The 24,318-nt window shown below is 54.1% G+C and overlaps 7 protein-coding genes across 7 annotated transcripts; 3 read left to right on the top strand and 4 right to left on the bottom strand.

Annotated features, from left to right (window-relative positions):
* Positions 1-719: 719 nt before the first annotated feature.
* QC763_114980 (uncharacterized protein) lies at positions 720-1,817 on the top strand (the record flags this gene model as incomplete). Its single annotated transcript, XM_062908077.1, has 1 exon — positions 720-1,817. One exon carries the CDS (start codon positions 720-722, stop codon positions 1,815-1,817), a length of 1,098 nt encoding a protein of 365 aa, XP_062771108.1.
* Positions 1,818-4,015: 2,198 nt separating this feature from the next.
* On the bottom strand, positions 4,016-5,728 carry WHI3 (cell cycle RNA binding protein whi3; the record flags this gene model as incomplete). The annotated part of the gene is made up of 1 exon (XM_062908076.1): positions 4,016-5,728. The coding sequence occupies one exon, from the start codon at positions 5,726-5,728 to the stop codon at positions 4,016-4,018; it is 1,713 nt and encodes a 570-aa protein (XP_062771107.1).
* Positions 5,729-9,373: 3,645 nt separating this feature from the next.
* On the bottom strand, positions 9,374-14,104 carry QC763_114960 (uncharacterized protein). Its single transcript, XM_062908075.1, has 7 exons — positions 13,474-14,104; positions 13,202-13,273; positions 12,369-13,088; positions 12,139-12,321; positions 11,800-12,083; positions 9,470-11,668; positions 9,374-9,398 (listed from the first exon to the last, which is right to left on the bottom strand). Exons 1-6 carry the CDS (start codon positions 13,596-13,598, stop codon positions 10,788-10,790), a joined length of 2,265 nt encoding a protein of 754 aa, XP_062771106.1. The 5' UTR covers positions 13,599-14,104; the 3' UTR covers positions 9,374-9,398; positions 9,470-10,787.
* A 143-nt stretch (positions 14,105-14,247) lies between these two features.
* Positions 14,248-19,633, top strand: IPI3 (Pre-rRNA-processing protein ipi3; the record flags this gene model as incomplete). Its single annotated transcript, XM_062908073.1, has 2 exons — positions 14,248-18,596; positions 18,662-19,633. The coding sequence occupies exons 1-2, from the start codon at positions 18,261-18,263 to the stop codon at positions 19,631-19,633; spliced, it is 1,308 nt and encodes a 435-aa protein (XP_062771104.1). The 5' UTR covers positions 14,248-18,260.
* On the bottom strand, positions 14,425-16,572 carry QC763_114950 (uncharacterized protein; the record flags this gene model as incomplete). Its single annotated transcript, XM_062908074.1, has 1 exon — positions 14,425-16,572. One exon carries the CDS (start codon positions 16,570-16,572, stop codon positions 14,425-14,427), a length of 2,148 nt encoding a protein of 715 aa, XP_062771105.1.
* A 9-nt stretch (positions 19,634-19,642) lies between the features above and the next one.
* On the bottom strand, positions 19,643-22,005 carry QC763_114930 (uncharacterized protein). Its single transcript, XM_062908072.1, has 2 exons — positions 20,966-22,005; positions 19,643-20,908 (listed from the first exon to the last, which is right to left on the bottom strand). Exons 1-2 carry the CDS (start codon positions 21,510-21,512, stop codon positions 20,844-20,846), a joined length of 612 nt encoding a protein of 203 aa, XP_062771103.1. The 5' UTR covers positions 21,513-22,005; the 3' UTR covers positions 19,643-20,843.
* Positions 22,006-22,329: 324 nt separating this feature from the next.
* QC763_114920 (uncharacterized protein) lies at positions 22,330-24,078 on the top strand (the record flags this gene model as incomplete). Its single annotated transcript, XM_062908071.1, has 1 exon — positions 22,330-24,078. One exon carries the CDS (start codon positions 22,330-22,332, stop codon positions 24,076-24,078), a length of 1,749 nt encoding a protein of 582 aa, XP_062771102.1.
* Positions 24,079-24,318: the final 240 nt, after the last annotated feature.

The raw sequence follows: 24,318 nt of genomic DNA, 5'->3' as shown, positions 1-24,318 counted from the left end.
GCCACACCGATAAAAAGGATTAAGGATAGGTACCCAGTTTACATGGCTTATAGGCGGGTTACATCACAACCCCCCTCCCTTCCAAGGGAAAAGCTAATTTTTTGTGCGACGTGTTTACCAGTGGATTGGTGTTGTGGATGGGTAACACGGCCCCAATTGTGAGATGCTAGACACAGCGATGGTAGTATCTCGAGCAGGTTGGTTTTTTTTTATCTTTTCGGATGGGCTATTCCCGAAAATGCAAGTCCCGCTTGTCATATCCCCTGCACATCTTGCATTTGCGCACACCCTTGCAGGTTGGATCCTCTTTGGCTGCTGACAACTGGTGATAAGCAAGGATGGCTTGGATGTCTATCATTGGGGGCGGCGCATGGGTTGACCCACCAGAGGGCTTTCACATATAACTACTTCAGGCTTCATTTAATCTAACTGGTTCTGGTTTTTCTTTTCTGGTGATGTTTTGAGCTTGTTCTGTCACGTTATCTTTTGGTCCATCGTGAAGATTTGTCACTTGGTCTGGACTAGTATATACGTGTATGTTACCCCCCTCCACCCCCCCTTTTCCCCCTCTCAAGTCCATGGTCTAGCTCCTCGGCCGGAATGGTGAGGCTGAGATTGGCGGTGGACCATTGATGCCCATATGTCACCTCCCTACTGCCACATGAACCTCATTGCTAACTCCCCTCTCGGATACAACACCCTCCCCCGAATCTCAAACCATGGTCTTCACCACCGACCAAGACGACGGCTCCTGGTCCATCGTCTCCCAAGTCCGCCAATCCTCCCCAGTCGACACCACCGCCCCCTACTCCACCACCTCCCTCTCGGGCAAAACAATCCTCATCACCGGCGGCGCCTCCGGCTTCGGCGCAGCCTTCGCCCGGCACTGGGCAAGTTTTGGGTCTCACATCTTCATAGGCGACGTCAACGACAGCCTAGGCCTCGCCCTCGTCGCCGAGCTACGCACCGCCTACCCAACCCAAACCTTCCACCACCACCACTGCGACGTCACCTCCTGGACCGACCAGCTCTCCCTCTTCAAGTTCGCCGTCGCCAACTCCCCCACGGGGGGCATAGAAGGTGTAGTCGCCGCCGCGGGGGTGGTGGACATGGACAACAGCTTCGACTCCCCCCGCCGCAACGGCAGCAAAACAGAAAACAGCGAGCCGGAGGAGCCGAGGTTGAAGGTGCTGGAGGTGAACCTCACGGGTGTGGCGTACACGGTCCACCTGGCCATGTTCTACCTCCCTCGGAACGGGACAGGGAGGGACAGACATATCCTGCTCGTCAGCAGCATCGCCGGCATTGCCCCCTTGCCGGGACAGACTGAATATACCGCCTCCAAGCACGGGGTTATGGGACTGTTCAGGGCGCTGAGGGGGACGAGCTGGACGAGGGGGGTGAGGGTGAATTGTGTGAACCCTTACTTTGTGGACACACCTCTTCTACCGGCGAGCGGGATCGCCTTGCTGGCTGGGGCGCCAAAGGCCGAGTTGGGGGACGTGGTTGATGCCGGGACGAGGCTTATGGCTGATGAGGGCATCAGGGGAAGGGCGTTGGTTGTTGGGCCGAAGATGAGGGTTGTGGAGGGGGAGGATGGAGTCACGAGGCTGGTTGCTGAGGCGCCGACGAGCCCCGGGGGGGAGGGGGAGAGGGTGCAGGCGGTTTGGGAAGTCTACGCGGAGGATTTTGAGAGGGTGGAGAGTTTTGTTTGGAGGTATATTGGGATGATGAATGTGATGAAGAGCCTGGCGGGTTGGGTGGGGGTAGTGAGGGATTTGTGGGGGATTTATGTACTCGGGAAGAAGGCGAGGTGAGGTGAACTGAGCGGGGGTTTATAAGGTGGCGGGAAGGGGTTTGAGTTGTGACTTGAGCAGAGCGGTGCGTTTGTTTGATGATGTGTTTTGTTCATGTTGGCTGTCAAGCCTTGTTGGGAAGGTTTGTTTCCGAGTATATATATATACCCTCTTCTTTTTTTTTCTTGCTTTTTTTTTTGCAAATCTAGGCCGATGATATTGTGCTGCTGATGTCATACTTTTTGCTGAGATTTCAGCGTCCGAGAATCGTGGTTGTGTAATGGCTGATGAAGACCTCCTAAGCCTGAGTTTTCTGGGCATATCTTCTCCCACGTCCTAATAATTCCATATTCCCCACCGTGTCGCTTTATCACTTAAATTAGGCGGCCTCTCTTTGATCATGGGTCCCAAATAGATAATCAAGAGGCTGGTATGAAGGGTTGAAAAGGATTTAAAGACGGTCTAGTAATCTGTAGAAATCGTGGACGAGCTTCTCAAGACACCCCCCAAGCAGGTAACCATGATTCCGAGGTCCTCTGATCAAGATGGCATTTAACATATTGAAAATTATACATCTATCTACCTAACCTTCGAGGCATTCATCCTATTTAATTCTTAACTCTCTTCACGACAGAGACGCATAGCATAACCGTTAGAACCTAAAAGACACCGCCATTCACCACCACGACAGCTCATCGGCCTGTACTAGATGCACAAACATACTGAACGCAAATCACACCAAGTTTCAAAACACCACGGCTATGAAAACAAACAGTTGTCACAAGAAGCAACCGCTTATATGGCATTGCTGACACTAGGGTATCCTCCAAAGTTATGCGTAGCCACTTGGAATGTATTGTCTGCCATCGCTCTCAAAGAAGCTTTCACAACAGGAAGGCCAAAAAAAGACAGAGCAGCGAGTGCTCTGGAGAAGAACGACAAAAATAACAGCAACCCGGGTCAAATGGCCATCTCGAATGCAAAAACCATCCAACCCAAAAAAAACAATGAAACCAGTGTTGTGCGGAAAAATCCTTTGCATGCGATCCGTTTTGTATGTGTAGAAAAGAGCAAAAAAAGAAAAAAAAGAAAGAAAAAAAGAATAGAGTATGTATCAAGTGCTTTCCCCTCCTTTCCCGTGCCAATTCTTTTACCAGTTATCCCAAGATGTGCGTGTTGTGGTTCCGTACTATGGTGGTCCCGTATGTTTGCGTGTTGAGATGATTTTTCTTGTTTTTCTTTTTTTCCGCATTTTGAATCGAGTTTCCCCTCCCCCTTTCCTAACCCACCGGCCTCCTTTTTGTTTTGATATCCCCTTCCCAACTAACATTGCAGTCGTACAGGTTACAAACAAACCACAACTCCTTCTTTTCCCAACACCCACCCCCAAACCTCCCACCTCCTATATCCGATTCCTAACCTCCCCCATTGCCCTTGCTTTAACAGAAATTCTGGAAAGACAAATCCCGCTTCCCACCCAGGTGTGTAAAAGCCACATCAACTTTACCAGAACTCCCTCAAAAAAAAAAAAAAGAAAAAACAAAAAAAAAAGAAAACCCTTCAACAAAATGCATGTCACCAGAATATGCTTCGCTTGTTTGGTGTAATGATGAACCGATGCTATACGCCACTGGCCATGATTACCCCCACCCACCCTTTCCTCCCTGACCCCTTTACGCCGCCGCTTTGACAGTATGGTGGTGTTGTAATGCGTGAAACCAAGAGCCGATTGTGCCGTGAGGACAAATCGCCCCAAAGGAGGGCCGGAAAAAGCCAAAAGCACTCTCCCAATGCGTCTGGTATAATGATGATATCACTCTCTAAAAAAAAAAAAAAAAAAAAAAAAAAAACTCCCTTGTGCCCCTCGAAATGAACAAAAATAAACAAATAAACACATAAAAGAGTACCGAAAAATGCAACAGGCGCTGTATGGTGATAATCATGCCAGCGGGGGGGATTGAAGAATGGAGAAAAAAATTCGAGAGACGCCAGTCGAAACCTTGCTTTCCTCCCAACAACAATTGCAAAGACACCAATTTGATGCAATCAGCAACAAGTCAAGCCGCTTTTCACCCAACACCGAGGCCATGCCACGCAATGCCACGGACCAAGACACTTGGAAAGAGCAGAAGGCCCAGTCGCTGTGGTAACATGCGAGATGATAAACCGAAATAGCAAGCGAAACATCATGTTCTGTTGACGGCATGATCAGGAGGCACTCATCTACCCATCATATGGCTTGGATAGGTCGCGCTCGAGCCCATCATGTACCCGTTGTTGCCGTTGGCGCCCATCATGTGTGCGCTGTTGCCGTTGCCGTACATGAGGTTGTTGTTCCACTGATCATAAACATCTGTGGAGGGACTCGAGTAGGTCGGAGACGAGTACGGGTTGGAAAGCCCGGGCGAGCTCGAGAACCCGGCTCTGTTCAGGCCCAAACCTGGAGGAGGCTGTGTCGGGAGACCTGGGGGCGGCCCGCTGGCTGTGGTGAAGCCGTTGGCTCCGACGTGTCCCCCGTTCGGCCCATTCAGTGCTCCTTGACCGCTTTGGCCGGGCACTTGACCTGTGCGAACACCAAGCGGGTTCTTGGAGAAGCTCAGACGGATTCCTCCCTTGACACTGTTGTGGAGCTGGAAACCGTACAGCTCATTGAGCGCCTTTGTTGCAAAGGTGATGTTCTCAAACTCTACAAAGCACATGGGTCCGTTCTGCTTGGTGCGGAAACAAAGCCGTTTGTAACCCCGCTGTTTCGAGAACAGCTGTTTGAGCTCCTCTTCGGACGTATCGACCGGTAGATTGCCAACATAGAGGGTATTGCAGGGCGGGTTTTGATCGGCTGGGTTAGCGGGCGGCATGTGTGTCCTGTATTGTTGGGGTAGGGGAAATCCGCCGACCGAGGTCATCATGCTTGGCGACATGGTGGCGAAGCCCTGGTGATTACCATACTGACCGATTGGTTGGACAGACTGCGTGTTGATGTTCAGAGACATATTTGCCATGCGCGACGTGATAGGGATGTGGGGAGCAGTCTGTCGGCGTTGCAGGCCGCTCTCGGCAAACAGGTGGGTTTTCCCGAGAAGCTGCGCCGTGTCCTCATCGTCATTCGTGGCGTCAATCATCGACTTGCCCAGCATGCCGTTGCGCTCGTTCGGGTGCGTTCCGATGGGCGACTGAGGACCAAAGACGTCAAAACGGCCGTCTGCCGTTCGAAAGTCACCAGCGTATGCGCCATTTCCCACCGCTGTTTTCTCAATAGTGTGGAAGTGACTGTTGAATCGCGACTGCTGGCGCGACGACGGCGCAGTCGGGGGGCCGCCAGAGACCGTTGCGGGTGTGCCAACCGGGAGGGTCGCGTCGCTCGGATATCGTTTGCCCATGGACGAGGGGCTCGTCGGGCCAATGATCTCGACAATGATGTCGGCGTCGTTGGAGTGATTGGACTTGCCGTCAAGATTGTTCTTGACCTCGAGCGCGCCGGCGGGGCTCTTGAACTTCAAGTGAGCAGCGCGAAAGCCTTTGTCGTCGGGAAGGAACTCGATGCTGGCGAGGTCCTTGGAGAACACGAGCATGGCGCGCAACAACTTCTCGTCCGTGTCGTTGGGGAGGTTCCGGATGACGGCGGCGGAGAGGGTGGGCGGAGTGGTAGAGAACGGAGTGCCGAGTGGGGTGGTCGCGTGGCCATTGCCGTTGGCGTCAAAAGAGTCGGCCTTTGGCAGGGCAGGCGGGTAGGTACCCAAGCCGCTGCCTATCGCCGGAGTCCGATGCTGCGCGGGGAGAAAGCTCGAGGCGGCCATTGCATAATTTGCAGAAGCGGCTGTTGTTGCGAGATACGACTTGACACCGTTGCCGTTGCTTGTCAAAGAAGCAAATGATTGAGGAGTGGGAGCTGGTCCGTTGGAGGATGCACCGACCGAATTCTGATCCCCAGGCATGCCTCACGATGCATGCAACGTCGCGTTATCCAACAGCGGCCAGGGCGACGATCGCGACGATCGAGTGCGAGTGTGAGTTCGTGTGCGCTGTTGGGAAGAACGGGTGGAGATGGGCGACGGGATTGACCAGCGACAGCTGTGCTAGTGGAGCAGTTAGCTGTCAGGTACGGATGGCGATGTGGTCGGGCCTGGTCTGGTCGGGTCGGGGGTGTCCGGTGTGGTGGATGGTGGATGGTTGGGATGGACAGGGCGGGCGAGTCGCGGGCCGGTGCGAATTGGTTTGAACCGACTCGCTGGCAGCCTGTCGGAACTGGACGCGCGCAGATGGAACAGGGAGACGCGATGAGAACCTGAAAGACGCGGGCGAAGAGGAAAAAAATGATTAAAGATTGGTGATGTGATGACGAGGGTGGAGGGGCGCGCAATATGACAGCCCGTGGAGGAGTGGTGCAGCACAGCCAGGTACAGCAGCGCAAATGAGGACAAACGACGTTTGGGGGGGAAAAAAAAGTTGGGGGTTGGAGAAAGATTGGGTGGGTGGGAAGGGGGCAGCTTTGTGTGTTGTGCAGGATTGAGCTGTTGCAAAAGCGGGATTTGGGACGGGACTGTGCTCAGTGCTCAGCCGAGTGAGCGAACGGCCGGTGGCTTTCAATCAAATGATGGGATGCTGGGGGGAAGGGGGGGGAGGGTTCCAGTTTCCACAGGTACCGTTGGGTCGAGGCACGGTACTGTCGCAATGTACCCAGCCCAGTGCCGCAGAAAAAAAAAAAGAGGAGCCTCTGCCCTGGCTGCTGATAGGCACGAGCGAGGCGTCGCGCTTGTTGGTCCTGGTCAGCCAAGAAACAAGATTGCAGCACGTCTTTCAATCCTGACATGGAGCCCGGGGAGCCAGGGAGCCAGGGAGCTTGGGCAAGCCTCTGTCCTGTGCGCGCATCGATTATCAACGATAAGATGGAAAGAACGGTTGCAGACGGCGCAAGGTGAAGAGGAGGAAACGGTGCACTGTCAACGGTGAGCCACAGGAAAACTTACATATGAGACCTCCGCCCGAGAGAAGGCAACCATGGTCCTATCTTTGTAAGGTTTGTCCCTTGGACACGGTAAGTTTGGCAGAATCTGACCTGGCTGGCTCGTATGATGTTAACATCTACGAAAAGCTTTTGCCATAAGAACAGGCAGCCCATGAGTCTCTGAAGATCATGCCGTGCACCCACTTAGCGTTCAGGCAGCACGAGGGCCTTGTGACGCCCACGACACACACGAGCATGCCGGACTATTCCAGAAGCCCCAGACCCCGCTGGCCACAGATTTATTCACATGTACATGCCTGGCTGGCTTCTTGAGCTCAATCTCGTGAGTGCCCTCGAGTGCCTTTGACATTTGCAATCTCAGCAACCAGCCGGGAGAGACTTTTCTTTGAATAGACGCAACCAGTTATTCCATTTTGTCTAAGACGCCACCATCCCACAGCGTGAGAAGCCAAAAGCACAAAGAGGCGACACCAACCTCGGCGCTGAACCTTGTTTGTTGCCCACAAGTCTTCAAGCCTCGTGGACCTCGGGAAAACCGAGCAGAATTCAAAGTCGGTAGGTTGGACTCGCATCAAAGATGGTGGGTTCGATGAGAGTAAATCTGAAGACCGGTGTAAGATGGCCGAGAGGGGTCAATAGTAGTGGGGGTTCACGGCTGAATCCGACCAGCCTCAGTCCTGGGAAGGCTTGAGAGGCCTAGCTCTGAATGGTGCGTATATGGACTTCCATATGTAGTGACCCCCATCGCCTGGCACCCTTTGCCATGCATCCAAATCCCGCAGTCATGGCCATGGGCATTGCGCATGCACCGAGATGGCATAGAGTGATTGATGCCAAGGCGCTCGAGAGGGCTGAATGTTGCCCGAAATCTACTTAACACAACACACTAGAATCGCATGAATGGAAGCTTCCATGTCGTCGGAGCTGCAAGACATCTCCTTCCATCATGCCCGTGCGAGTGATGATCAATCTTGACGGGAGAGGTGGAGAACTGACAAGAGGGCGAAACAAGTGGGCCATCTCCACACCGGAGATTCTGACCGTTTTCGGCCCAAGGGTTATGTTTGCAGGACCCACAGCAAACGGGGCTAGGTGGAACGTGCCCAGGCCAGAAACAGTCCGAGTCGCGTCCCACCCAAACATCTTTTGCTTCTGGCGAGGATAAGGTAAGTTGAGTGTCTCGGTACATGAGATCACGGTCAACATTCCTGAAAGCTGACCTCCCGGATTCTCGGCACCCGACAATGTCAAACTCTTAACTCTTCTTCTACACCTGCCGGCCGTACGTGCGGAAACCGGAATGAACAGGGTCGCATCGAATGAAACCAGATGATTCCACACTTCTCGAGGGTTAAAGAAGGACGCCATCACACACGACTGAGATACACCTGGACCTCCTCGGTGCCTGCTGGCTGAATGCGAAGATGCACGACGATGCTGGGGCCCATTCCCGAGCCGGCATGGTAAGCAGGGAAGCACTGCATCACGCCGAGGGCAGTGATCAAGATACGCCCAATGGCGTTCAGCCTGCGCTTTGCTCTGCAGATGCACATGTTTCTTCGAGATACCCTTCTTCGAATCGAGCGACGCCAAGCGGCCGCTTCCCACTTCAGTCACTCCGGTGGCATTGAGGAGCAACTTCAGACGACCAACAGGTCAAGGGCAAACAGGCTGATATCACTGTGCACGATCGTCGTCGAGGCGCGTCGACGATGCAAGCTGCCGAGCGACGCGTAGAAGTATACTTACAACCTTCAGCCTCACACCATGACTTATATAGAGGCCCATATCAATACACGGTCATTTTCGGCGGCAACCAAGATCTCTCACATAGCTGGACATCGCGTCACCCAAGACTCTCGCCTCGTCCCCAATCGCGGGGCCCCAACTTTATCCCCGCGACTTTTGTCACACCAGACGGAAAGAGATTCATGCTGGCTGACTGAGGTTCATGGATGGAGGATGAACCGCACGGAATCCTGTCCGAGACGGCTGGGCTGCCTTACACCCTTATTTACCACCTTGTCCGCTGCGGGGTTGAGATGGCTCCCAACGTGGCAGAACCCAATATTTCGGCGGCCTTGCTCATCGAGATGGGCTTGATGGTCACGCGCAAGCAATGTCTCAAGGCTTAGCGAAAACTGGCTTCCTGATCCAGTCGCAATCCCGCCGCAAAGCGAGGGTTTCTCACACCACCCCAAGATGGTGGGGTGGAGGAGGATGGGCTGCGTAGGTCCGGGGCTCCAGTGTCCCTCGGAGAGTAGGTGATGGTGTGGTAGTGGTGGCTTGCTTCGGTCCCCTCTTCTCCCCTTCCCCTCCGCCTGCATCGTGCCCCCCATTGTCAGACCTACAAGCACAATCTGGCTACAGTACCTAAGTGGCTCCGGCTTCTTACCAGCATGCATACCCGTCAAAATCGCGGAATTCGAAGATCCCTGAACCAGAAGCAGGAGGAATGCCACACCACCGACCGCAGGCTAGCCTTTTTCTTTCTTTTTTTTTTTTTCAAAGTCCAGAAGCTGGTGAAACCTGGGGTACTCGCTCCAGTCAGAGTCTTGCTGACCGGTAGGCTTACCAAGGCAAGTATCACACCACGTTTTCGATGCCACTGTTTGGGGTTTGATCTTCATGTTCAACAACTAGGTTCATTTAATTTAGCAACGAAACTCGAGAGAGAAAAAAAAAGACCCGCGAACAGTGCGACTGTGACGTGACGAGCACCGGGGCCCGGGTACGGCTCCCAACGGAACCAGCTGATGAGAACGTGGATGGGAGAGCATCTTGTCACATAAAAAGTCAAGATATCACAAGGCCAGAAGTCGATCTCTTTTGGGACCTTGTCGTCGTGATCCAAACCCCTGCCTCGGAGCCTAGTTCTATCGCAAGCGCGGGGAGGCGAGGGACGATCGAGAAAGGGGGGAATCGGGTGAGGCAGCAAGGGGTCGGGCTTGCCGGCAAGGGGGCAACGTTTCTTTTGCAAACGTTCCTGTCGTCGCCCAAAACGCATTGACCACGGAGCCGAGACAAGCTTCTTGCAGATCTATTGGCGCGAACACCGTCTTTCGCCTTTTTTTCTTTTTTTTCTTTTTCTTTTTCTTGCAAGGTCAGGGCAAGGGGTGTTATCACCGTTTTGTCATCCGTTTTATCACAGTTGGCCGGTTTGGGAGAGTTTATCGTTTCCTATTTTCGCCATTTCATTTAACCCGAGGACGGCACCTCTCTCTCTCTGTAACGTGGGCTGAAAGGAAATTCCTGCCCAACCAATTTCAAGGAGGAGGGAAATTCCCACCCAACGAAAACTCAGTGATCATCCCGCGTGGAGAAGGTCCAGTTTATTGGGGAGATCCCGCTCACGTCAATGACCTGCGTGGGTTGCGGGTCACATGTTCTGGGGACCCGGACGTGGGAGGCGGGCTCTTATCTGTGATTTTTGGTTCCTGATGGAAAGGGAAATGAGAGGCTCGGACTAGTGCTAAAATGAGGAGTACTGCCCGGTGCTAAGGGTCATCGGTTTGGGCGAGTATTTGATCAAGGGGGTTTTTATAGATTTGGGAGATGAGCGTGTTGACGTTTACACTTGCGTGGTATAATTTTGTAGCAAAGGTGGGCGTGGGCGTTGATTGGCTGACAGTGTAAAAGTTCATCACTTCGATGACGAGGACTGACTTGCCACTGAGGTGGAAGTTTGCGGACAACATATCCAGTGGCTTCAGGGTCTCGAGCCATTCATCACATGCCTTTGAGTCTGCAATATTCAGAGCCACGCGGTGGACGAAACGGCAGGCAGTGCTCAGCAATCGAGGCAGCTGTCACACACTTGGCATGCCTCCCGATTCGCATGCAACACTAACAAACAGATTTGGCCCAGGTGTTCCGAAGGCAATATCAGACCATCATTTGAGCCGTGTCCGAATTCAAATTTGTTGATTGTCCCTCGAGTTTGAAACAGAAAAGAAAACACGTCTTCAGTTAACGTATCAACCAACCCTACATCAAGATCTTATGAACAAATATATGACCACAAACACCTACTGCCCCACCCCATCAAAAGTCATCCCCCCCTGTGCCCAAGCCATAGTCATCGTACCCCAAAGATCACCACTCACCTGCGGCATCGTCTGCTGTTGCTGCGGTATCACCCCCGTCGTCGTCGTCGTCCCGTCCCCCCCCATAGGTCCAACATTCGGGCCCTGAAACCCACCGCCTCCCAGTCCCGCAGTATCAGCAAACGTCTCGTCCCAATAAGCATAATACCCCTCCATACTCCCATCCATCATAGGACAACCCCCAATACTACCATCATGTCCTCCTCCTCCTCCTCCTCCTCCTCCGCCCGCGACCTGTCCCCCTCCTCCACCCCCCAACCCCAACCCCAACCCCTCCACAACCCGCCCAATCAACCCCCTCTGCCTCTCCTGCTCTTCCCTCTGCTCCCGCTCCACCCTCTGAACCCGTCTATCAAACTTCTTCTTCACCACTCCCAGCACAATCCTGCTAGCACTCAAAACATCCATAGACGTACCCTTCCCCTTTCCCCCCTCTTCCCCGGCGGCATCACCACACATCTTTCCCAGAAACTCCCCCATCCCTATCCTCTCTCGTGCCAGCTTGTCGTCCCACTCGGGACAGATGGCCATGGGGAAACACATCCTGAAGCCTAGGATGATGACGAGGATGAAGGAGCCCCATTCTTGTCCCATGAAGGCGTTTATTTCCTGGGCGGGGAGGGACAAAAAGTAGGAGTAGAACTCGCGGAGGGTGGGGATCAGAGAGGAGAGCTTGGAGGCGTCGGCGCGGAAGGTTGTTTGGGAGGGGTCGAGGAGGGGGGTTAGTTTTGTGGAGGGGAGCTTGAGGAGGGGGGCGCCGGAGAGGAAGAGGGGGGTGAAGAGGAGGAGGATGCGGAGGGATGCTGGGGCGGGGTTAGCATCTGGGTGGCATGGGGAAGGGGGTGGACAGCGGTGAGGGATAGGGTTGGGTGGTATACCCGGCGAGCCAGAGGTTGGGTGAGTTTGGTATCGGGGAAGAACTAAAACGACTGACGAGTGTTTTTAAGCTCGCGGCTCATGCACGCCTCCCACTCTTTGAGTTGCGTCTCCATTCCTCGTATCATGAGGTTGATTTGGTATTCACTTTGTTGGGAATGCGCACCACCCCTCTGAGTCCGGCGGAGATCGTTGGTTTCCTCCACCAGCCGCTGAAGTCTGACCTGCCAGACCAGAACCTGGTCGCCTTTGAGGGGGCTGTGGCGGGAGAGCATTTCGCAGCAGTGGGCGGTGTAGGTGCTGTAGGCTAGAGTTGGGGTGCGGCCCCACGTGGCGGCGAATCTGGTGACCGTGTCAGATTCCTGCCAACGAGAAGATTCAGGGCAGGAAAACCTACGACGAAGCGAGATAATAACAAGCCGCATACGTCCTTATCTCCTCCAACCTCGCCTCGGTGGGCGGGACATCAACCCGGTCCGTCCCCGGGTCTTCGTTGAGTTCCAGATCAAAGACAATGTCCACCGCCATACGTATATACTGGTACGCCTGCTTGTTCTTTGGCCGCAAATGAAACGGATACCTGTCCCATGTCAGCGCTCCCACCAACCGTCCTCACAAAAGACTAACCAAGCAATGTAAACCACCAACCCCTGCAACAGCTCCAAACTCCTCTCCCCCCCAGCCACAAACTTCAAGCCCAAAATCTTCCTAAACTCCTCGTCATACAAACTGTGCCCCTGCAGCGTCCGACTCCCGCTTGCCGCCGCTAGCACAGCAAGCAAAACGAACGGCCTCTCCTTCGCCAAACTCGCCACGGTGTCCCGCTCAGAATCAATAACCAAACAGTGAAAGTGATTCAACATCACCCCCGTAAACGTCTGCAGTAACTTGCCCGCCGAATCAACGTTGAACTGCGGCTGCAGCCCCAAGCTAGCCACCATTCTGCTCTTCTGCTTGGATCTCGCGCCAGTGGTAGCAGCGGTGGTGGTGCTGCTTGGCGGGGTGGACAATGCCGAAGCCCCTATCGGAAGGGAGGAGGCATGGGAGGAGATGACCGAGCCGCAGTTGGAGGCCTGCTCGGTGTTGAGCCAGTCCATGTTGGCGTTCTTGTCGTAGTCGTAGTCGTAGATGGGTTCATCTTCTTGGTCTTCTTCGCCTGAGGAGAGGTGGGGAACCAAGTTGTTGAGTGTGGACTCGTGGGCCAGGCGGAGGACCTCGAAGCTGTCGGTTACGTCGTCGTCGGCGGGCATGGGGATGTCGATTGTGAAGGTTTTGGAGGGGCCGGGTGGTGGTGGGAGGGGAGGGGGGGCGGTTGTGGAGGTGGTTGGGTCGGTGGAGGATTGGGATCTTTATGTGAGCGAAAAAAAAAAAGGTGATGTCAACAGATGAATAACTTGGAGATATCCGGTAGGGAACTTTTACTTGTTGGGTATGACCTGGTATAAAAAAGAATATCATACCTTTTCGATTGTTTCGGCCGTCGAGTTCGAGGTCCAGTTTTGAAGATGCACTCTCTTTTGGAATCCAGGCATCTAACACACACAAGAACAACTGTTAATCATCTATATTGCAAACAAGAACAAGTGATTTCCTGATCAAAGACACATACACATATCTCACAGTGTGTGTGTACGGTCTGGGGGGGGGGGAGACAAATATGACAACTCAACCCCTTTTTACACCCCTTCCCCTCCTCTTACCCGACAAGAAAAAGAAAAGTAAAAAAACCTACCTCTTACATATCCCCAACTGATTACTGGCCATGCACTTAACCTTGGCCGACCGACATGCCTCACAAGCATTCGTTACCCGAGGCCGAGCACTCGCGGGGATGTTCTGCTCTCCGGCTGTCTCCATTTTCTTTGCTGCAGGGCACCGGATCAACGAAAAAAAAAAAAAAAAGGGGGCGGCCACCGGTCAAATGAGAAAAGAGGATGAAGAGGACAAGCGTGACCCAAACTTAAGAACGGTTCCTCTTTCTAATCCAACTTCCAATGGCAAATCCTCCGAGTGCTCCACGGCAAGTTTCCAAGTGAGCGCGTTTCTCACCGTAGCACCGCGTCCCAAACTGCTAATACAGTTGTGAACCTCGGGCGTTGCGTGTCTGTTCACTTCGTCCGAAATCACTCGGCAGTTCGAAGGGACGGGCCGGCAGCATAGGTCGGAAAAGGGGTGTCACGGAGCGGATCCGAGCGGTGGGGTCCGGAGGTGGTTGTCAGACTCGGTCTTGGCCTCCGAGTGAGTTCGGAGGTTAAGAAATCAGACGGTCAAAATAGTTTGTGGGTTTGTGGAGGTGTGGTGGAGGTGTGGTGGAAATGTCCCTCCATCCCCGCTCACCCGCTTGATCCAAAAATGGAAAGGGCCTGTCCCCCTGCAGGTGGTTGCTTGGCAGCTTTCGATCTGCGCCTTCCAGAATCTACAAGCAAGAAACGAACAATGTGGGGACATCAAATACAGCATTACTATGAGGCCGAAGCACAAGTTATTGTACACATGACTCCTTTCCCTTTTTTTCATACCATCGTCACAAAGGGGTATTATCAAGCATATAAAACCCGCCCACCCGTACATGACCACCCAACCCAAGTAGCAACCTGCGCCGCCAAAATACCTCCTGCCAGTCCACACCGTCTGTCAACACCTCGTTAAACATTAAATCCATCACAAATACAACCAAACATCGTTATGCCTCGGAGATTCTCACCACCTCACAGAGCGCTCGCAGTAAGAGTACATCCACCTCGCTCGACACATCATGCACCTCCCTCTCCCTGATAAGAAGCGTGTTGGCATCTCCGCCACTCTCAACTCCTTGCAAGTCACCCGCCTCGGTCTTCTTCAGTGTCGAAACAAGCAACGCAATACATTTGGCCAGCCCAGCGTGTAATTCTCGCATTCCGGAGGCCACGGCATTGTTGCCATTGCTGTTGCTGTTGTCTTTGCCCTCCAACCCAGAAGCAGTGCTGCCTCTCGATTTGAGCGAGCCTCTTCCATGACTATCCCGGCTCAGAAATCTGTGCGATCTGCTGCGTCGGTGATGCGGACCGCTGCTAGGTGTTTTTGGTCTGTTGTTATGGGCGTTATCATCCTGCATGCCGAGGACACTGGCTGCCTTCTTGGGCACTCTGGTTTTGCTATTTGGGTCGTCAGAAGACGAGCCAGAAAGACGATGGCCCGCTGATCCTGGCGCTTGTTGGCGTAGTGATGACACTGGTGGTGGGGGGCATAACGTGCTAATGTAGTTGTAGGCCAGTACGTGTGCGTAGAGAGCATCACAGAGGTACTCAGATCCGAAAGGGAAAATAGCCCTGATGGGCCTCCATGAAGCCTCTGTAGTCTTCCTGGGAGACCGAACTTGTCCAAGAGAATCGACATCCTCCGAGCCTCCAGAGAGCAACTGGGTTTGCTGGCGTCCGTGTTGTTGATGTTTAGTAAGCTTATGACTTTGTCCGAACCAATTCAGCTTCCACTTCCTTGATGGCCGCGGCTTCAGGCTGTTGCCCCCGGAGGAAAACAATGACTGATTGTCGCTCATGAAGTCGCAAGCTGGCATTCCTCCGTGACGAAGTTTTCTCGAATATGTCCGGATATTGTCGATTGTCAGACTGGAGGTAGTGAGCATCGTTTCAGGGAAACAAGAGACCGAAACCCGCAGGACCTCGAGGACGTCGGGCGGCAGAGGAATGCCGGGTGTTGTGTATGACGTCGTCGAATGCGTGGTGCGTTGGATCTCCTGGATATTGGTAACTGGGCCACCAGAGGTCCTTCCGTTGAGAGAATGCGTGTGTGGCTTGGTCTGAACTGGCTGATCATAGACGCCTGACGCGCGTATTTCCTCGTCGTCATCCAAAAAGACATTTTCGCTGAGATTGTCAGGAAAGAAAGCGCCGTTTGACCGGCGAGCGTGCACGTGGCCATTGCCATCTCGACCCCTTGAAGGCGGACGTGAACTCTCCCCATATCTCTCACCATTTCGAGGCCCAAGCACTTGCATGCTAGCAGAAGGTGCCAACTGCCCCACCGACGTCCTCCGGAGAATTTCATGATTGCTCGGCGCCACTGAACTACCCGACATTGTGCGAACGTGGCCCCTATTAAGTGACGACTTTCGTTTGGGGATGGCAGTAGGCGGAATGTTGACTAACCGTGGCCTCTCTCGAACCAACTGACTGATTTGACTGCTGGGCGTGCAAGGTCGCTCGTAAGAGTTGGGGCTGTTCGGACGAAGGTGATAGGCAATAGCTTCGGTATGTCTTTTCATCCCGTCGTTGTAGGAAAACGAGTTGATATCGCTACTGTGTCCGCCAGTAAGAATCTGGACATCTTGGGACGGCCCCTGGATTCTCGAGCTGATGGTGGCGTCACCCTCCCCGTCCGCATCGAACCAAGTTCCATGATGGTTCTGGGCCATAGCTGGTGAGGAAGGTGGCGTCGAGGGGGAAGATTGCGAGTGGGCTTTCTGTGAGAATGACGAAGAGCGTCGACCGGATACTGAGGTAGCTGCTGTGGTGACTGAATGCCCTCGCACCCGAATGGAGGGCGGCGGGTCCATGCCGCTGGATGCCATGCTCAAGGAGTCGGTAGACTCGCTTCTGCCCCCTGCGTGCTCCTCATCGCCGTGTTCATCTTCGCTGGATGTTGCAAAAGCGGCAGACGGGCAGCCAGCAGTCATGGACTTTGTCCTAAACACAACTTCAGAGGTCTCGAGGTCCCGCACGAGCATCTCGGGGAAGTTGCAGTCGGCCAGGGGTTCATTATGGATGAGGTCCATCTCGTTGGTACTGGCTGAAGAACAGATCGACTCTGCATTGGACGTGGTGGACGAATCCATGGGATCGGTGGGTGTCTGCGTCTGCAAAGTTGGGGAGAGAGTCAAGGTGAAAAGTATTTCATGCTCGAGACTGATCGCCGTGGGGGAGGCCCCTGTGCAGACGATCCGAGACTGGAGCTCCTCGTGTGCGTGCTCGTGTGCGTGCTCCTGCTTCTTGCCCTGCTTCGTGCCCTGCCCTTGGTAACGCTTGCCTGGTACGGAGCGTGCTCGTGCGCTATGAAGCTGCGGGAGGCAGGAACCAGTGTAACCGCCAATTCGGGGTCCGACATGGGAGTCGCAGGGGAGCCAAGCGGTGGTCGGCGATGGGAGTAGGAGAGGCGAGAGCTACGTGGTCCTGGCTCTGGACCACGTCTCGTATAAGTCTTGATGGGCACTCATCATGAGGTGGTCGATACAATGCAACCTACCTGCCGTCGGGAAGCACCTTTTGCACCACACACCACACACGACGTGGAAAAGAAAACAAAGATTCCAGATTGAGACAGGTCACAATGGAGATATGACGACGAGACTCGGAGACCGGACTGTGGGTTCATGCTGCCCAACCGTCGGCTTCCCGAACAGGTTCAGTTGCCAGCTGAGATACGGCCTTGCGTTTATCTGATGCAGGGGGCGCCAGTCCATGAATTGCTTCAGATCAAAACATGCAGCGCTTCTCTTCCGTCATTGGCGCTGTCTGTCGGGTGACTGGTGGCAGATAGATGGCTGGTGCTATCTCCCGTCAGTGGCCATGTCAGATGCATCCTCCAGAAAAGCAGGATGCTGCTGCAAGCCGACAACGAAGAGCTGCATGAGTCGTGGCTTACCTATGCCAAATCAGACTGGCGAGAGGGTGCATGAGGGCATAAAAAAGGCAACGATCACCGCGCAAAAAAAAAAACAAAAAAAAAAAAAAGAAAAGAGACTCTGATCATAAAATCCAGATCTTTGAGTTGAGGGTTGCAAACAGACGAGACAAAATTATACACATCCAAACACATCATTCAGATGAACTAAACCCCCAGACTGAAAACCGCGATCCAGGGTTACAGCGCTTATCCCCGCACCCGTGAACCCCCCAGACGAACTTCCTTTGCGGCTGAGATCGACACGGAATCGACTGGGGATCCTGGGTGCCTGGGTCCCTGAGATCCCCCACAGAGGTCAGTGCGCCTTCGTGGCGCTAAATTCCCGAAGCTGCTGCGCTAAAAGGTAGCAGGCATGGGAAAAGCAAGCAAAAAAAAAAAAAAAAAAAAAAAGAATATGGGCAAAATTTCAACCTCACAGGGCGACGGATATCACACTGATCACCACCCCACACACGTCAATAGTGGCGTCCCGATTTTCAAAAATATCTCCATCTTGCGGCCGGTTCACTGTTGCTTTCTTCTTTTCTGATTCCGTGGTCTGATCCGGGGCGAACCAAGGGCGTGATTGTCTCACGGCGATACACAAGTGGGTTCGTGCTACCAGCTGCACTCACCGGCCGGAATTTCAACTGACGGCTGCCCGTCATTTGGCGTCACTCGAGACCGCAAGAACTGGACGACGTTATTTCCCCTCGTGGTTGGCTCGTTGCGCAATTCTCTGAAACGGCTGCCCGGGTTTTGGTGTGGGACGGGAAGGAAAACGAGAAGCAGCTCAACGGCACAACGAGGTCGACGCAAGGGGATAGACCTCTCTTGCTTCCACCAGAGAGAAAGGGGAAGATGCTGTCAGAAGCATTTGTGTCGGCCATCTGCGGCCCTCCGCTCTCATCCAACACTGCCATCTCCAAAGATATCGGCATCTACACTCATACTCTGAGCCCAGCTTATTCCATCAAGTCGACCTTCAAAAAGAGCTCAGTTCCAGTGAACTGTCTTGCTGTGAGCGAGACGCATGTGTTCGCTGCGCAGGAGGGCAAAGCTTACGTGCACGTTTACGCGAGGTTACGTGGAAACCAGGAGGCATTTGTTGCCTTTCCAGAAAGGATACGATGTGTAACCTTGTCCGGCGATGTTCTCATCATGGGTACAGCTGAAGGGCGTCTCATGTTATGGGAGGTGAGAACTTCCACGAACCCAGCCCACCGCCCCCTTCTCATTTGATACTGACCACTATCAAACAGACATGCACTGGCCGACTAGTGTCGACTCCTGCGCGCCACGTTCAGGCAGTTTCCTGCGTGGTTGCCACGCCCACGCACATTCTCACAGGCTCTGATGACTCCGATATCCATGTGTGGTCCATGTCCCAGCTTCTGGAGCTGGACTCAGCCGCCGAACCGGAACCGGAGAGGAGCCTTTCCAACCACAGGGCAGGCATCACGGCCCTGTCCGCAAACTCAAGTGTTAGTGCCAGCACAAACTTCTGCGTGTCAGCCAGCAAGGACAAGTCTTGCATCATTTGGAATTACCAAACAGGCGACGCCCTGCGGACCCTCATCTTTCCCAAGTTTCCTCTGTGCGTCTCCTTAGACCCCTCATCGCGGGCTGTTTGCGCGTCCTGCGAGGACGGCACACTTTTCGTCACAGAACTGTTCGGGGAGAAGCCTCTGCTCGGGCCGTCGTCAGAAGAGGCATCGACTGTGGTACAAATCGAGTCACCTTTTGGGGCAACTCCACCAGAGCTCGGGCCGGCCTCTTGCTTGAGTATGAGTTATGACGGGACAGTCATTCTTACGGGCCATCCAAGAGGTCAGATCATGAAGTGGGACATCTCGGAAAAGAGCAAGACGCCGGTAGAGTTGGCCAATGTCAACGCGGCCGTTACAAATGTTGTATTTGTTTCGCCATTCCCAACGGGCAAACCCACCAAGACAGTACATATCGTCAAGCCTTCGCAATCAGAGCGGACATACACCCTTGCGGCCCAGCTTGACCCGTTAGCAACCCCCGAGTCCAGATTTGACTCGCTCTTGAACGCTACCGGGTTTCCGAAAGAAGCCCTGGAAAGCGCGATTGCCGCGTTCGAACAGCCAGACGTGGAATTCGCAGAGAAAGAGGAGGAGGAGCTTCAGAAGCACAATCAAGAGTTCTGGGAGATCATGAAGGACGAAAGGATAGTACAAAAGGACGCTTTCAGGATAGGGCCCGTTTAGCTGACGGGCCAAGCTAATGCATTTACTTGATGCTACTGACAGGTTGAGAGCCTCGATAGCCAGCCCGCGGGAGGCCAGCTAGCAGACGGGTGAAGCCGCCTTGGAAGGCCAGTTCTGCTTGACCGGGCTACGTTTCACAGTGGCCACAATGTTTTATACCGCTAAATTCGAGGTTGTTGGCTGCTGAAATATCGGCCTGGTGTCAATGGGTTAGCCAACGCTTTTTACTGCGGTCTCGATAAGCGCGCCCCTGTTAGCTTGCCTTGCAATTGTATCTTGTCACTACAGCTGAACTTGGCAGCCCCTTTTCCCACACAGTGTCCCATAACACAGGGTACTTCTCTCTGCATGTTCCAATGTACCTCCTTTAAAAGCCATGCACACTTGCGCTTATTACCCTGGCGCCACAATCCTGCGTCCAAGAAGATAGGTGAAAGTCCAGTTTCTCGTCTGCAAACCTGATGTCAACCCCGTGCTCACCTACCGTCCTCCATGGGTTTTGATGGTGTCTAAGATGATCACCATCACCAGCCAAAAGTCCCACCAATTACACCTGCTGATCCGGCCTCCGCTCCAAACTTTCCTTCCACTTAACACGCACCTGGCCACCATGCCCGGCCTCACCTCTCTCCGCCGAATCCGCCCCGTCCTCTCCCGCCCTCGAATCCACAGCGGCAGTAGCAGGCCTGCACTCACCCCCCCGTCCCCTCCTTCTTCCATCTCCGCTCCACACACTGTCAACACTTGTCGTCGACCCTAAGCCCCCTTTTTTCTCCCCCTGTTCCACATCCCCCTTTCCCAGTTTCGCAACCCGCCCATTAACCCTCACCCCTCCAGCTCGACTATTGCTCACCGCCAGCAAGCCCGCTGACAATATCAACAACACCATCATCATCAGACTCCCCACCTGTGTCATATTCCCTGACAAGGCTGCCACCACCCATACTATCAATTTCGCCGTCGCTTCCAAGTACCCCTCGACGTTGGTCTAACTCCTCAACCAAGCATCAGACGTGACCGCCCCAAGATCAGACATCTTCCCCCTCAGCCTCACAGCAGTCTCATTATCATCACCAAAAGAAACAAGATACGTCGCTGCGCGGCGTGCATACTCGGACACCCGGCTGCGACTGCGATGGCGGGAGCCACTTTTGGATTGCTTAGGGGAACGGGAAGGGGAGGGATCTCTAGGTTGCTGGGAGGTCCGCCGTTAGATAATGCAGATGTTTAGCAGGCGGGAGGTCATGTAGCCCAGTATAGACATGAGGCACCACCCTTTTATCATCATCAGCTCTTGCTAAATCAGCAGGGAAAAAGAAAAGAGCGACTTACAATCTTTGAAGAGAACAACTACTACTATCGTCCCCATTGTCAAAAACAGCGTCGAGAGATATAACACGTGCGAAACCCACCCCAACCCTCCATCCACCCACTCTTCCTCCTCCGACCAGGCAACCGCACTCCTCCCGCCGTTGCTCCGTCGTAAGAAATACCTTTCCCCCCTTGTTGTCTCCCTGACCCGCCCAATATCAAGCACCACTTCTTGTCCTGGCTGGGCGATCGACTGGATGTATTCTGCTGTGGCGGCGTTGTTGAGCTGGAGGGTCACCTCTCTGTCAGGGGAGCATTGATCTACTATTTTGGTTATGGCCGAAGCACCACCACTACCGCCTTTGCGGAACAAATCCCCAGCTGCCTGCTGGTAGTGAAGGCCGGGGGCGAGGAGGAAGGCGTCCGCCCAGGAGGCGCCGCCGGTGATGGCGGTGCGTTTGGCTATCGTTTGGAGGTCTGCGAGCGCCAAGAGGCCACCGGCGGAGAGGGAGATGCCTGGGAAGGGTTTGAGGTTCCATGTGGGGATGAAGGGGGTTGTTGTTGACATTGTGAGAGGCGGTCAGGGGAAGGGTAGGATCATGGGTTTTAAAGGGAGGATGCAACATGGACCGGCCTTGAAGTTATCGCTAGATATAGAATGTATGGCTGCTCTCCAGGAGCTGAGGTTCCTGGTCTACAGGACGGGAGAAAATGAAGAGGAGTGACTGAAGAGAGTGTCATCGTTCAAGACCTCGTTTTTGGCCATCGTGGGGCCGGAGTCAGCACTTAAATCAGTGATCGTAGAGCGGCTGCAGAAGTAAAGGCTCGGTCTATAGGAATTGACCATGAGAGCCTCATCTGTCACATAAGCTCTCGGGAGCCCATCGCAGAGGAAGTGTGTGGTGATGTGGGGTTTCACATGGGCCTCTTGCTTGGGGAGGTTCTGGGCCAAGACCTGGGCCATTGCATGATGTCGATCTTGAATTCGTGCTAAGTAAGATCCGGCCTACAAATGCTGCTTCACATGGCGACCTGGGAAGGAGCGGCCCGTTGTTGGTGATGGACCAGGCAGGGGGGTCGTCTCTTCGATGGCCCAAGCTTCAGCTTCGACGCTCATGTGGGGTGGGGGTTTCGCCAAGCCGAACCAGGAACCCTTGGAGAAAAGTGGAGGCATTTCGAGCTACGAGCATCCATCGTCATTGACAAAAATCCCATCTTTGAACTCGACCAGCGCCCCGAAAACCATACATACCTTTCCAGTGCTGGCGACGGCGCTTGGTATCTTTGCCAGCCAGCTATGTGCTAAACCAATGACACCATAACGGTAACCACACCATTCAGTCTACACCATCCCACATCCGAGCTCGAAAACGATATCGACAGCCATGTCTTCGCTTTCCACAGTCACGATGCGGTCCTCCCGCCTCATGCTGCGCCGGGCGGGGGCCCAGACGGCCCAGCGCAACTTCTTCCAGGCCGCCGTAGCTCGGCACAACCTCCGCGCCCGACCAGACGTCCCTTTTCTTTCCGTGCCCTCGAGCTCGACGTCGACATGGGTGACGAGAGTACGACACATGACGACGGAGCGGAGGGCTCAGCTCAGATATGAAATCCTGACGGGAATCAAATACGTCGGCTACATCTGGATCGCCGGCTTCGCAATCTTTGGTATCTCCTTCGCCTACTTTTGCGAGCGCAACGAAAGGGACTATCCCACAACAGAAGAATGGAGTTTCATGACCCGCTTCCGAATGCGTATGGCCAACATCGCCCTCTACGACCCTAAGCACGGCAATGCGGTGGATTGGATCCAAGTAGGACACTGGATCGACACGGTAATCAAGCGGTTACACGACCCAGAGTTCGAGGGAGCCGGCCTAAAGGACGCACCAGACGGCCCCAAGGGAACAAAGGACATCACGGCCAAATCTGAAGAATGGAGAAGAGCCTACTTCGACGCAATGATGTTCTGGGCCAAAGCCGCCGAGCACATGGAAGGTTGGGTCTGGGACACAGCAAACGGGGGAACCTTCCCCCCGGGGACGATGATCGGTCCCTCCAACCCCTATCCAAAACCCGTCCCCCCTGGTTTCCGTAAAGCCCCCAGAGAAGAAGATTGCATCCTCCGTCACGATAACCCAAACGAAATCTACCTGAAAATCCTCAACACGGTCGGCTTCACCGACCGCCAGAAGATTGACGCTGGCCTTGCTTATGGCTCCTGGCTAGAGTATAAAGGCATCGCCGGACCAGCAAGCATCATCTACGAAGACGCCCTCCACCTCGCCCTCAAACAAATCGAGAACACCACCCCCGCCCCCCCCCTCGACCCAAAAGCAATGACCCTCAACGAGGAAGCCGGGTTGCCGTCTGAAAACCTCCTCAACACCCTCACCGCCTATGCCGATTTCCGCGCTCGTCAAGGCGACATCAACTTTGCCCTTCCCGTGTACATCTCCCTCCTCAAAGCCCGTCGCTCGCTCCCCCTCCCCTCAGAGCTGGACTTGACCTCCCAGCTACGTAAAGTAAAACCCTCTTCTCAAAACAGGGGGTTTTGGTCGGGTGTCTACAACGCCTGTGCCAAAATCTTCACCCCCCCACCGTACCCAGAAGGACCGGGGGATGGGATCGCCCCCCCTATCCGCAACGCAGCCGAGAGGTGTCAGGAAGCTGCGTTGAGCCTGCACATTGGAGAGATCATGTATGCCACCAACCCTGACGCGAGAGAGGAAGGACTATCCTGGACGAGAGAGGCGGTTGATGTCGCGGAGGAGCAGCTTCACAAGATTAACCCGAACTTGAGGGAGATGAAGCCTGTGAGGAGGGTGTGCAGGGACTGTCTTGTGACGGGGCTGGAGAACTGGGCGAAGATGGTGGCTAGGTTGCAGAGGGAGGAGCAGGCGAGGAGGGAGGAGCTGGAGCGGCAGCAACAGCGGATGGCGACGACCAAGGAGAATAACAGGGGGTGGTTTGGTGGGCTTTGGGGAGAGCGGCAGGCGCAGCGGGAGCAGGAGGTGACGGATCGGTGGTCGGCCGAGGAGAAGGTTATTGAGGAGAGGCAGAGGAGGGTGAAGGACTTTGTGGAGGATTTGAGGCAGCCGGATCGGGGGTGGTTGTCGTTTTTGAAGGCGTGAAGAGAGATTGTGTGCATCGGTGTGTATTTCCACTTTGGAAACGAGAATGGCTTTTTGTTCGCTCGTTCACTCGCTCAAATCACTCAAGAAGTCGGTCGGAGGGTGGCAATCTAGCTGGGTTATTGTACAAAAGTGTTGCCAGATTGTTTCTCAACAAATATGATACCATTTCCAAGAGTGCTGTCTCTCGCCAAGCAACCACACATATAACTGCATATTGAGGAGCTATGCGTTCCAGAG

This window comes from Podospora pseudopauciseta, chromosome 1, assembly GCF_035222475.1.
Source record: "Podospora pseudopauciseta strain CBS 411.78 chromosome 1, whole genome shotgun sequence".
Taxonomy (NCBI): domain Eukaryota; kingdom Fungi; phylum Ascomycota; class Sordariomycetes; order Sordariales; family Podosporaceae; genus Podospora; species Podospora pseudopauciseta.
The sequence above is the reverse complement of the archived record's forward strand: the minus strand, read 5'-3'. Positions and strand labels throughout refer to the sequence as shown.